At 37.8% G+C, this 14,041-nt stretch overlaps 1 protein-coding gene across 2 annotated transcripts in view; it reads left to right on the forward strand.

Moving 5' to 3' along the window:
* The window catches only part of rab41 (RAB41, member RAS oncogene family), a 63,324-nt gene extending 49,833 nt beyond the window's left edge, over positions 1 to 13,491 (forward strand). For both annotated transcript variants that reach the window (XM_043704760.2, XM_043704759.2), the window contains exons 5-8: positions 768 to 879; positions 2,832 to 2,925; positions 4,699 to 4,765; positions 10,467 to 13,491. In XM_043704760.2, the coding sequence (XP_043560695.1) occupies positions 768 to 879; positions 2,832 to 2,925; positions 4,699 to 4,765; positions 10,467 to 10,531 (338 nt within the window). In that variant the 3' untranslated portion in view covers positions 10,532 to 13,491. The remainder of the gene's footprint in view (positions 1 to 767; positions 880 to 2,831; positions 2,926 to 4,698; positions 4,766 to 10,466) is intronic.
* Positions 13,492 to 14,041: the final 550 nt, after the last annotated feature.

Genomic DNA, 14,041 nt, shown 5'->3' on the forward strand with positions numbered 1-14,041 from the left:
AGCCTCAGTTTTAGAACGTATTGTCAATTATGCCATCTTTTCATCTCAAAAACCTTCAGAATAGCACTGACATGTCAGCCTTGATTACAATCTTGTAGGGGATTTAACTTACAAACCTCTCCACTCAATTCATTACTGACCAAGTTTACTCTTGATAACTAGTGTGTGGAGATGGGAGTAGAATGTCAAGAAGAGAATGAAAAACCTGTGGAATACATATGAAGGGTTGGAAAAGTTGAGTGATTTTAAGCTGATGATAACTGTTCCTGTTTTAGTCATTTTTGTCACATTATGCCCTATTTGCACTAAAGTAGAATCGGGAACTAAATATGAAATCTGGAAGGCGTAATTGGAAAATCAGTAACAATTTAATTTTTGTTATTTAAACATGAACTTGTGCATGAACAAAGGAACAATTGAACTCCCCACCCCAAACCATGAGATCCGAACCTCCGTAACTAAATAAGTTTCTAGAGCATATCCTGCCTGATCTCTAGTCTATTGCTGATTGGCCATTGGGGGAACTAATCTCTGCAATAAAATCTTTTAATTTTGTATATGATGATTTAGTCCAACTACTGCAGAAAGTGAACATTACTAATCTTTCTAAGATCCATGCAGTAATCAACCCCACGTAAAGTTACACAGTGACTGTATCTGCTGTTAATTTTCACAAGCAGCCCATTGCAGTGAAATAACCATCTAAATTGCTTTGCTATATTCTTAGATTATCTTTGTTTCTCTTCACCTGACCCCACTACCTCCAGATTTGAACTCTTTCCAACAGACTTCAAAATGGATTGATGATGTACGGACAGAAAGAGGAAGTGATGTCATCATTATGCTGGTTGGGAATAAGACTGATCTGGCTGACAAAAGGTAACAAGTTTAAATGGTTTTTCATGTCAACTTTTTTTTATTCATATCAAGTTTTGAGAAGATTTGTAGCTCAGGTTGAGGTTCTGGATGTAGGTTTGCTCGCTGAGTTGGAAGGTTCATTTTCCAGACGTTGTCACCCAACTGGGTAACATCTTCAGTGGGCCTCCGGGCCTGATTCTATTTATATGTTTGGGTTGGTGATGTCATTTCCTGTGGAGATTAGAGTTCGACCCCATCTACCACCCCTGGAGAAAAAGAACAGGAAATGACATCACCAACCCAAACATACAAGTAGAAATCAGGAATTATCAACAGTGCTTCGCCCGGAGGCCCACTGAAGATTTTATTCATATTTTAAAAATTAATATTAGTGATGGCCTTATTTGAAGTGAGCTATATTTCTTGTAATTCCCCTGTTAAACTAGGTGATAAATTTTGTTGTGGATGCCACAGGTATGATTCTCATGAAATGTGCACTAAATATCATCTGATGTGCTATTTATGTCTGGGTCTCATTTGCGAGTATTCGGATCACAAAGGATCAGTTTCTGTGTCAAGAGCAGTAGGGAGTTGATGTCAAACTGTCAGCACTCACCATCATTACCAACATTCCATATGAAAACTTTTTCATAGATGATAACTGTGGGGACACTTTTTTAAAAAAAAAAATCACATTGAGCATTCATAAGTGCTAATTATTTAGAGACTAATCTGTGCATGGTCTGTTGGGGAATGTTTGGAGTTACAACATGGCACAAAGATTAGAGGGGGAAAGAGTGGTTATTACCTCTTTAAACCAGATGTCAAATTCAAGATTTCAGGCATGTACACAACTGCTGGATCTCCCATTAACACTTTAGTGGTCTGAAGTTCAGTACCTTTGTCTCTCTGCTGATCACAAACTTTAAGCCTTTGTCTCTAGAAGCAAGCTTAAATGTATCCTGATTCTCAGCTGCATGTTTTAACTTTCAGCAGTTCACAACACATTGAGAAGATGACAGGGATTTGCTATAACTGGGTGGCTGTTGGTTCATTTTTTAGTGAAAGTTTAAGTTACTCTACGTGCTGGATGGATATCTAATTTATATAGTACCTTTTTAAATGTATTAAAAGATCCCAAGGTGCTTCACATGAGGGCTGTGTAGCATTGAGACACAAGGCAATATATCAGAAGAGATGGGTGAAAGCTCCGTAAAGTAGGTTTTCAGAAGCATTTTAAATGAAAAAAGCTGGAGAGGTTGGGGAGCGCATTTGAAGGAACCTGGCTGTGGCTGATCTATAAGAAGGAAGAGAACTTCAAAAATGAGAAAAAATTCAAAAAGATTGCTTCTGGTCATGCAGTGTAAATTATCGAGTATAGGGCAGAGATGTGGACTTGGTTAAAATGAAATTTCCTTTTTGCTGCAAAATGAAACTCTAGGATTATTGAAATTCTTGATTGTCAGGTGAACCTTCAAACATAGTGTTGAGGATTTCTGCCCTGTAGGCAATTGTCCCTAGAATCATGCGATATTCTGCCCTAGAATAAAATACATCGCCTATTTAGACAGTAGAAATATGAAGAGATACTGCTCTGCCAGTTATGATTTCATTCTCTTTTTAAGATTTCTTGAAAATTAGATCTTGAAGAGTTTTCTAAATAATTGCCACTTGCCAGATTGAGAGAATATGCCACTCTTTACTTTTCTTCATTTCTCAGCTCTCTTAAGATCGAATAAATCATTTATAGCTATAAATGAGTCTTGTAAATGAACAGGTTCAAGAGATTTACCATTTCTCATTCCAGAATGTATTGTGTGAGCAAAGTAGGAAAGAAATTATTTAATGTCTTTAGAACTATTGCTAGACTAGGTAGTGTTACTTCGATCATTTCTGAACTAAAATATGTGAACGTCATGGTTCTCAATTTTCCTTTTATTGTGCACTGATGTTTTGCTGCATTCCAATTATAGGCAGGTTTCAATGGAGGAAGGAGAGCGGAAAGCCAGGGAACTGAATGTAATGTATATTGAAACTAGTGCTAAAGCAGGATATAACGTCAAGCAGGTATGTACATATGTATAAAAACAAGTTCTAAAGAAGGGTCACTGGACTCTATTTTCTTTCAGTAGACGCTGCCAGACCTGTTGAGTTTTTCCAATAATTTCAATTTTTGTTTGGTTTAGATCTCCAGCACCTGCACTTCTTGTTTTATTATATAAAAACAAGAATTGAAATGCAAAATTTATCTGGGGCTCGAATTACTGAACTGTTGCTACCTTGAATTCACAAATTGATTCCTGTAAAGTAGGCCAAGTTAATGTGCAGGGAGCTATGCTTTTATATAAAAATAAATATTTAAATATTTTAAATATTGTGTTTGGTACTGTTAAATATATTAGTGATTAAAATTATTTACAGTTATTATCACAATTAGCCTATGTTAATTAGCTCTATTGTATCTCTCCCTCATTCCGCACTCATTTTCTTGCATGTCCTGCAAGTGTCTTTATCCTTTCAATACTTATTCCATTTCCTTTGGAAAACAATGATTAAATCTGCCTCCTTTATGCTTTCAGATAATGCATTCCAATTGTAATTATGCAGTAAAACAAAAACATAACTCACATTGCCTTTAATTCTTTTGCTAATTGCTTGAAATCTGTCTTCTCTGCTTCTCAACCTTGCTTCACTCAGTCACCTCATTTCCTAGACCCAGATCCAGTAAAGTTATCTTCCTCATTGGGCTGGAAACCTACTGATCAAAAAAGTTCACTTGAATGCACTGCAAATGTTCTACCTTTTCCTGACTCCCATTTCTACAATGGACCTTCAGTCACATTTTCAAATTGATGCAAAGGCAGTGACATTTCCCTTTTCTCAGTTGAGCATGTTGGGGTGTTATTTTGAAAGAAGTGCAGTGTAAATCGAAGTTTTATTGATTTGTGCCTGTGATAGGCAGGCAGCCTTTTTACCTATTCAGTTTCTGTATTGGCCAGTTCCGTGCAATACCTCTCTACTCGAGACAACGGTGACAAGGTTGCTTTGCCATAACTTGGTTCATGATTCTAGCCAGAGGAGAAAGTGAGGACTGCAGATGCTGGAGATCAGAGTTGAAAATGTGTTGCTGGAAAAACACAGCAGGTCAGGCAGCATCCAAGGAACAGGAGAATCGACGTTTCGGGCATGAGCCCTTCTTCAGGAATGAGGAACCTCCAACCACAAGGGATGAACTCAGATTTCTTCAGTTTCCTCATTTCCCCTCCCCCCACCTTGTCTCAGTCAAATCCCTCGAACTCAGCACCGCCTTCCTAACCTGCAGTCGTCTTCCTGACCTCTCCGCCCCCCCACCCCCACTCCGGCCTATCACCCTCACCTTGACCTCCTTCCACCTATCGCATTTCCAACGCCCCTCCTCCAAGTCCCTCCTCCCTACCTTTTATCTTAGCCTGCTGGACACACTTTCCTCATTCCTGAAGAAGGGCTCATGCCCAAAACATCGATTCTCCTGTTCCTTGGATGCTGCCTGACCTGCTGCGCTTTTCCAGCAACACATTTTCAGCTCATGATTCTAGCCACCTGTTAGTAAGCCAAGTGGTCATTTGTGGCAAGGTGACTCCAAATAGGCTTTGTCGTCTTTCAGTTACTGCAAGCAAGTTGACAAAGAACACAAAGTTAACAAATGGGGATAAGTGGTAGTTTGTTTTTGGAAAGTATAATTGTTGATTATAAACCCTGCATAAATATATTATCAATAGTGGGTCTATTCTGCTTGCATAGCTTGCTTTTTGTTTAGTCTGTTTAGTCACACATCTTCAACTTCAAATACATTTTTTTCAGCTTTTCCGACGTGTAGCAGCTGCTCTGCCTGGAATGGACAATGCACCTGAAAAGAGTAAAGAAGACAGTATCCTTCACTGCACTTTCCCATGACTTTTTAATTCAGAGGGCAAACTAACATAATTATGGTACCAGTGGCAATGTAGGGTGCCAATTTAAAAACTCAGCATACAACAGTATTTCCATGGTCAGTTGTTTTTGTTCTACATGAAATATTAAGTGTCACTCAATTGTTTGCATTTTTTTCTTTGTAGCAAATTGGATGTTTTACTGGGTTAAAGATGTTACATGTGTAGAGTTTTCTTTCCTGTGTACAGTAACTAGTGTGGTATGTAGGAATGATCTCTTTTCTATATATTCATGGGCTATTAGAGATGTGCCAGCAATACTTTGTAACCATTCAATTCCCAAATTTTGGAAGGTTATTCCCATTTGTTGAAGGGCAAACCGTGCAATGTTAATACTGTCAATTTAGATTGATAAAGTGATACCATTCCTTGTCCTATGGAGAAGAATGGGAGAAGTTAGCATTTCAGTAATTCTACTTTACTATCGACCTACCTTTGAGCACTTAAACGAATGCGAGGGGGATCGGAAATGTGGAAACAAAAATGATACCAAAGACATTACTAATGGCTGAGGGGGATGGGAAAAGAGTCTTGTCAGCCAGGGTGTGAGTGCTACACATGGAATTTTTCAGGGTTGGAAAAAAATTCATCAAGGTACTTGATTATCCAGTTTTACCTTGTTGAAAATCCCATTTGAATGAGTAAGGACTTTGCATCAGATGAAGGCATAGATTGATAACTGTCTGAATTCACAATGAATATTTGGCTGGTATATCAAAGAGTGAGTGACACATTTAAAACTGGATCCCAAAAAGGATGCTTAGGGAAGATAAATGGAAAGAAATAATGTAAAAGGATTTATGTGAGCGAAAAGGTGAACAGGTGGATTTGTCTGTGTTGTTTTATTGTCCAAGCAGGTAGAAAAGCAACATGGTAGTTTTAACAAAAAGTCAAGGTTTTGAATGAAGTTCCAATGCTGCTGTTTCAATCCACCTCATAGTTGCCATATTTACATTTTGTGTTCATTGATAATGAAATGCTTTGTAAGAGAGAGACTTCTGGTCGAGCAGAAAGAATAATGCTCATCCAAATAATTGACATTGACATTGAGGTTTCTGGATTTTTCCCAGCTGATAATTAGAGTGCCTGTTAAGAAGGATTATGAAAACAACTGCAAAAATTGAGTGATAAAGTAGAGGTAACAGGTGTTACAAGGGACTGATGATTCGTTCCATGATGTCCTTCAATCATCTGGCAATCATCTTACTAATTTTGGATTTTATAGGATATTAGATTTTAAAAATGCGGTTTATTCAAATTGTGGATAACTCTCTGTACTTTCAAGCATATATATTTATAAGTTAGAAAAAGATACTGATAGACTGAATCAACAACATATAGCACATGGATTTCAATGTCAGTTATGGGAGATCATCCACTTGGACATAAAAAGGATAGACAGTAATTCAAAATGATGAAACAAAAAACAATGGAGATGCAGAGAGACCAAGGATCCAGGTACATGGTTCACTGAAGTGCCTAACAGGTCCAGAAAATAAGCAAAAAGGAAAACCAAATACTAGTCTTCATATCTGGATGCATAAAATACAAGAAGTTTGAAGCTAACACTTCAGCAATTCAGAGTCTTGGCTGGACCTGGAGTTTTGGGCATGACACCTTGGGAATATTATATTAATCTTGAGGGGAAAATGTGATTAGAATTACTAAAATGATACCTTGACTCCAAGATTTAAGTTGGAACAACTTAAGAGTAACAAATCCCAATCCATCTGAGGTATTAAAGGAAGTAGGGGAGCAGATTATAAATGCCCTAACAATAATCTTTTGAACTCCCAATATTTAGAAGTTGCCCCTCTGGATTGGAAAATTGCAGATGTCACTCTTTTAAGAAGGGTAAAAGAGGAAGGTTAGGGAATTACAGGCAAGTTAGCATATCATCCACGGTGGGGAAATTGTTGGAGTCTAGAATATGAATAGGGTAACGAAACACCTCAAATTTTAAGTTAAGCAGTTTCATGAGTGCGTTGCGCCTGACAAACCTCATTAAATGTTTTGAAGAGAGGACTAAGGTACTGGAGAGGGGAATGTCTATAGATGTTTATATGAATTTCCACATCAGAGACTGTTAACTATGGAAGAAGCATGTGGAATTGAGCATGAATTACTGGCGTAGATGGGAAATCGTTTTGAGTGACAGGTAATTAAAAAGTATGGATTATGGGAAGGCACTCAAATTAACAGGATGTGACTAGTAGTGTGCCATGAGGATCTGTGCTAGGTACCTCAATTCTTCACAATATTCATTAACAACAGAGAATGGAATATGTCCAGTTTGCTGAAGAGACAAGTTTAGGTGATATTGTACATTGTGTCATTGAAAATAATGAAGGCTAATGGAAGGATGCATAAGTTATATGGCAGCGATGAGATTTGGGTTGAAGTGAAGTGCTGGAAAAGCACAGCAGGTCAGGCAGCATCACGGACTGATGAAGGGCTTATGCCCAAAACGTCGATTCTCCTGCTCCTCGGATGCTGCCTGGCCTGCTGTGCTTTTCCAGCACCACACTCTCAACTCTGATCTCCAGCATCTGCAGTATTCACTTTCTCCCAGCAATGAGACCCTGGTTAGATTCCACTTGGAGCACGAAGAGTAGATCTGGGCACCACACCTTCGGAAGCCTTGGGTGGAGAAGAATGTCGGTTTTCAAGAATGATACTTGGACATCGTTCAAGATATGAGGAGAGATTACTGTAAATTAGACCTGTTTTCTCTAGAATTCAGTAGGTTAAGTGGAAGTCAGATTGAAGATATTAAAGGAAAAAGACTGGGTAGATAAAAATAAACTATCTATTCTGGAGCTTCTAGAACTAGAGATGTCGCCTAAAATTAGGGCCAGATAATTCAGGAGAGATGTTAGGAAGCAGTTCTACACACAGGCTGGTTGTGGTTTGAAATCCTCTTCAATGAACTATAGTTGATGCTAGATCAAATGTTAATTTTAAATCTGAGATAATAGATATTGGTTCAGCAAAGCTTTTGAAGGATGTGGGCCAAAGACAGGTGTACATATTTAACCTACAGATCACTTATAGTCTCTTTTGGTTGAATGACCTTCTATTCATATGTTTCTATAAGTTGTGACAAGACACAAAATTAGGATTGCATTAACTGGAATTTCGAAAATGATTGTCTGAATAGAGTCAGAGTTATACAGCACAGAAACAGACACTTCAGTCAAACTCATCCATGCCAACCAGATATCCGATATAAATCTAGTCCCATTTGCTAGCATTTAGCGCATATCCCTAAACCCTTCCTGTTCATATACTCATCCAGATGTCTTTTATGTGTTATGTACCAGCTTCCTCCCCTTCCTCTGGCAGCTCTTTCCCTGCGGTTGTTGATTTGCTTGCTGAGCTGATCAGTTGTCATGCAGATGTTTCATCACCATGCTAGATAATATCATCTGTGAAGGGTTTTTCTACTCTGCTTGATATTTATATGATCTGGTCTATTAAGGTGGATGTTGTCATTTCCAGTTTTCCTCTGTAGTGGTTTGTGTAAGCTGTCTATTTCTACGTGTTTTGTTGACTGCATTCTGGGTTGAAACAAGCCAGATCATATAAATATCAAGCAGAGTAGAATAACAACGCTTCATGGAAGTTGCACTGATGTTACCTAGTATGGTGATGAAGCATTTGCATGACAACCCATCAGCTCAGCGAGCAAACAAACAACCACATCCACAACGTGAGCTACAAATCTTCGCACAAACCTTAAAAAGCTAATTCCGTACATACACTAATCTCTGCATGAAAAATTTGCCCCTTGGGTCCCTTTTTAAATCTTTCCCCTCTCACCTTAGACCTATGCCCTCCTGGGGTAAAGACCTTGTCTATTTACCCTATCCATGCCCCTCATGATTTTATAAACCATTATAAGGTCATCCCTCACCTTCTGACACTCCAGGGAAAACAGCCTCAGCCTCTCCCTATAACTCAAATCCTCCAATCCTGGCAACATCCTGTAAATCTTTTCTGAACCCATTCAAGTTTCACAACATCCTTCCTATAGCAGGGAGACCAGAATTGTACATAGTGTTCTAAAAGTGCGTAACTAATGTCCTGTACAGCTGCAACATGACCTCCCAATGGGAATATAGCACTGACCAATAAAGGCAAGTATACCAAATGTCTTTTTCACAAGGCTGTCTACGTGGGACTCCAGTTTCAAGAAACTATGAACCTGCACTCCAGGGTCTCTCTCTTTTTAGCAACACTCCCCAGGACCTTACCATTAAGTGTATAAGTCCTCCCCTAATTTGCCTTTCCAAAATGCAAATTTATCTGAAATTCAGATTTATCTGAATTATCTATCTGCCACTCTTTGGCCCATTGGTCCATCTGAACAAGGACGTTTTTGCATTCTGAGGTAACCACCTTCACTGTCCACTACACCTCCAATTTTGGTGTCATCTGCAAACATGCTAACTATACCTCCTATGTTCACATCCAAATTATTTATGTAAATGACGAAAAGAAATGGACCCAGTACTGATCCTTGTGGCTTGTTTTAATTTTTAAAGATATTAAATGGAATGGTTTAGGAGAAACTACTTCCACTAGTTTGGTGTCCAGAATAGCATACAGTGAGATCTACAGATGCTGGAGATCAGAGCTAAGAGTGCGTTGCTGGAAAAGCGGAGCAGGAAAATCGATGTTTCGGGCCAGAGCCCTCCTTCAGAATAGGATGCAGAGTGTAAACATTACTGCCAGATCTCTCCAGAGTGAAATTACAAAACATCCCTTCATGCTAGAAATTTTGAACTGTCATCTGCAGGTGACAATTGATGCCAAATATATTGTCAGTTTTAAAACTGAATTGATAGATTTTTGGTAATTGAAGTTATTAAGAGATGTGGGGTAATGTATCCCTTGATTTAGTATCAGCTATTGTATAGTGTCAACCAGCAGTCTTGTACTCCTCTTGCTTATAAGTCAGATGGTTATGGGTTTATTACCACTCCAAGACTTGAGCATAAAAATTAAGCAAACACTCCAGTGCAGTGAATGAATGTTTCACTGTCAAAGGTGCCATCTTTTTGATGCAATATTTAAATGAACTGGAGGCCTACTCTCAGGTGCATGCAAAAGATCTGTTGCCATTATTCCCCGGCTCTACATTAAATAATCCCCATGTCCTGACTGATAATTAACCCTTAATCAACATCACAAAAACAAATCCAGTTCATTATCTATGTCACTACCATATGTCTATTTGTGGGAACTTATTGTGCACAAGTTGACTGCTATTCCCCTGTTTATTTATTATGACTGTAACAACATTTTCACAGTATTCATTATTGTAAATGTCTGCAATTCTTGATCCCAGAAGGTTATGGAGACCTGATTGCTGTAGGTATTTAAAGAGGAAGTAGGTAGTTCATTTTCTTAAAATATTTGTAATATGATGGCTATAAGGAGCTAGCATAAAAGAAGAGTTGAGGCTTGGGGTTTGTCAATTATTAATGTAGAATGGTGGGGCAGATGTCGGGCCAATTAGCCTACTCCTGCTTCTGTTTCTCTTGTACTAAACCACTTTGAAATGTTGTGGAAGGTGCTATATAAATGCAAATCTTCTCATTCAGAAATGTGAAATTTCCCTAACTCCTTTTACAGTGATTGATATCAAGCTGGAGAAACCACCAGAACCGCCAATCAATGAGGGTGGTTGCTCCTGCTAATATTGGCACAATCAAACTGTTCCCTGTTGGCCAGCATCACCAATTGCATTACAGTCATTGACTACCCACCTTGCTCCCTTTTGGTGGTGTGCTGGCTCAGTAATGTGTGAACGTGCTGCTGTAATCACACCAGAGGAGCTTCTTCATTCAGAAAATTCAACTTCATTTCCTTCAGCTGCATGGTTTATTTAAGATCAGAGATCAAGTTTGATTTAATTATGTTATGTATTGCACTCTAACACTGAGCGATGCAGTCTTTTACATTGTACAGAAATGTGTGCACGATGTAAAATGTTTGTGTGAATATGCAAAGATGTTGCTGTGTCAGATTTTCAAAAAAAGGATAAGTTGTCTATGATGTCTTCATGTGGGTATGAGCTGAGGTACCGGTGCTGGCTTTGACTGGAGGGAATGTTTTTATAATTTGGAAAGGGGGAAGCACCATTGTATCCAACCAAACTCTTCCTGATGTCTCTGAGTAATGTCTTAATATGCTGTCTTGGGTGGTCTTTGTTGAAGTGTGGCAGCATTCTTGCTACTGTGTGGTGCTAGAACAGAACTGATTTTCTACTGTTGAGGTAAGCTTCTAAAGCTATATTCCTTTGCTCTCCATGGATGTGTGTCTCAGCTCGTTTGTGCAGCCATTTAGAGTTCGAGTGCACTGGTATAGTATCTGTTTCATTTAAAGTTGGAAGTTAACTATTCATCATTGGGGAGAGTATCTGAACGTTTTGCTGAGTAGCGATTCAGTCCCCTTCCCAAGTAGATGATGATTTTGGCATTGCACAAGTAGATAGCTTCCAGTTTCAAAACCCATGAAATAACTTAACCGTGCTTTGTAGTTCATCTGTGTTGCAGGATGTAATGACTGATGAATAGTGTCATGTCTTGGTTGCTGCTTCCTGATTATATTTGGCCAATCACTTTGTGAAGAGTAGCCCTTTCAAATGGTCCCTGCAAGTTTCAGGTTCAAAATTAATTAGTACTTTTATAATCTGCATTTTTGAGTTATACTAACTGTCGAAAATGATGTTTCTTTTCCACTGTCACAAGAAAAATAATATTCATTTTCTGGTTGCTCTGGGTGAACAGCAATACATTCCTGGAAATATTTTGTTTGGAACCACTGTGGAGGGATACTTTGGAATTTTATTCGTAAATCAGGAAATTGATTGCAATTTTGGACATTTTAGTCACACTTCCCAATGTTTCACACAAAATGACATGTCTGAGTAATTTAGCTCCAGCTGAAATTACAGTACCAGATCTCTGAATAAACAGTTTGTATTACTAGTAGTTGCAGCTTATTACACTAGATTCCTTCATGAGCTAGTAGTTTATAGGAACCGTCTTACAGGTAAGCCACAGTTAATTAGTTTTCAAAGCCCCCGAGTACTGTGTTCTAATGTACAGTCTCTGTACATGCAGTTTCAGAAATGCAGTAACGTGTAATTTGTGCTTAGACTTAGTAGATGTAAGTTTATTGCTTTGTGAGCACACCTAATCTGTGTTAGCACGCTAAATTCTCGGATGAGCAAATTCTATTTACATCAACATATTTATGCAAATCCTTTTTAATGGAATATATAAAACCCTTCAATGTATTTATTGGAAATAGCTTTTTGATTCATTGGCAGTTTGAACTGACATCTAACAATAATTATTGACTATAAAGTTTGCTGTAGCAAAAGAAAATGTGACCTTATTACTACCAGATTAAATCTTCACATTCATAACATCAGCATAAAATGATTTATTGCATTACTGCTGTTTGTAGACTTCTAACGTAGCCTTTTGTACCAGAGACCTACCCAGAAATGCATATTAAGCATACTTGGGACAATGCTGTTATATTCTTATAAACTTCTTGAAATGTCAACTAAATGGGAAAGTATTAAACTGGTGATGGTTGGTGTTAACCCATCAGCAAAATTAAAAGTACCTCCCTCTCTACATCCAGCAGTATAAGTTTTGTACCAATAAATATTGGAGTACAAGTCCTATTACTGTACCTTTTTTGGAAGAATTTGTAATACTTGACAGGACTGGTAATTACCTGATTCCATAAAACTCCAAATGTTTTTCTCCACTTTTGGGAATTGACTAGAATGGAGAAACTGAAATTAAAAACTGAACTGTGAGGTTTAGAAGGAGTCCGGTATTTAGTCGTTCTAACTGGGTTCTCTAAGAAACAACAGCAATCTCACTGTGGCTCACTTAAATCATGCCCTGAATTTCTAATCATGCTTTTAAGATCAAGCGTACCTTTGTTCTGAAGAATACCAGCATGCATGAGGGCTTAAGTTTGTTGCTCAGTGAAATTCTCCATTTGAACTTTGCCATGTCTAATCAGCTCCATTTGAGTATGAGTGCGTGCAAGGTTGAAGTTGTAACTAATACCAAGTGTGGCTTTCCTGTTTGTGATTACAATAATTGTTGGTATATTTATGCAGCCTGTGGAGACCAGTAATGAAGGATACTCTCTTGGATAATTTTTAAAACAAAATGTTAGCCTATTACAATGGAACTATTTGCAAACAAGTACTGGAGCCTCCTCCATCAGCAATGTGTTTTTCATTTTGAATATTTGAAAGTCTTTTTGTTGTAAATACTTGGACAGTTGTAATGTTCTCATGTCTGTGTGTATGCATTTACTAGATTATGTTCTTTGGAAAGGCAGTAAGACACTAAACCACTTGCCTGTTTATACTATTTATCAAGTTAGATTAGCTCAGCCTGTGTACCGGTGTCTAAAGTCTTTTGCAAAGATAAATATCCTGTCACTCAAACCATTCATTGACACATCATCTGTTTAATAAAGAAAATATTTGTCTTCATATTCCAATAATTAATGATCTCATAACAGCTGGTTGCTAGAATATTTATGTTAAGGTACCACCTCCTGTTGTAAAGTCACATCCTTGTATTACACACAATAAAATGAGCCATTTCACCACTTAGCCAATTTGTAATGGATTTCTCGTGTGTAGTCATCTGATTGTCAAAGTAAAGTGAATCAAATTGGAGTTGACTGCTGTTCCCTCTGGATTCTGAGTGAGAATTTTTTTATTTTAAAAGTGAGACCTCGTATTCTTAAACTAAATCCATACTTCTTTCCCTACATGTGGAAACCTTACCAAGCCTCGACTCTTGTAACGACAAAGTTGAAAAGAATGCATTGTTTCGTTCTGCTATTCCACAGGTCACAACATAAAATTAATTTATCTACCTGGTTTCTAATATGGCTTTTTCTATATAGACTTAAATGAAAGATCCTTCAACAAAGTTTCTTTATCAAATATAAAATTGATTATTAAGTAAACTTATTCAATGAAGCTGTGAAGCTTGTGTAAACAGTTTTTAATATGAAATTGTAACGCTTTTCCCTTTTAAACCCAAAACACATTCAAGACAAATAGAAAAGAAATAATTTCTCTAGTTCTTAATGCAAAAAAAAAGTTTGCCATGTTCAGATGTCTGTCCGTCAAAGTTTCTGGCCTATTTGGATGG

This window comes from Chiloscyllium plagiosum, unplaced genomic scaffold, assembly GCF_037043375.1.
Source record: "Chiloscyllium plagiosum isolate Xiang-an unplaced genomic scaffold, Cpla_swu_hap1 HiC_scaffold_11, whole genome shotgun sequence".
NCBI lineage: Eukaryota > Metazoa > Chordata > Chondrichthyes > Orectolobiformes > Hemiscylliidae > Chiloscyllium > Chiloscyllium plagiosum.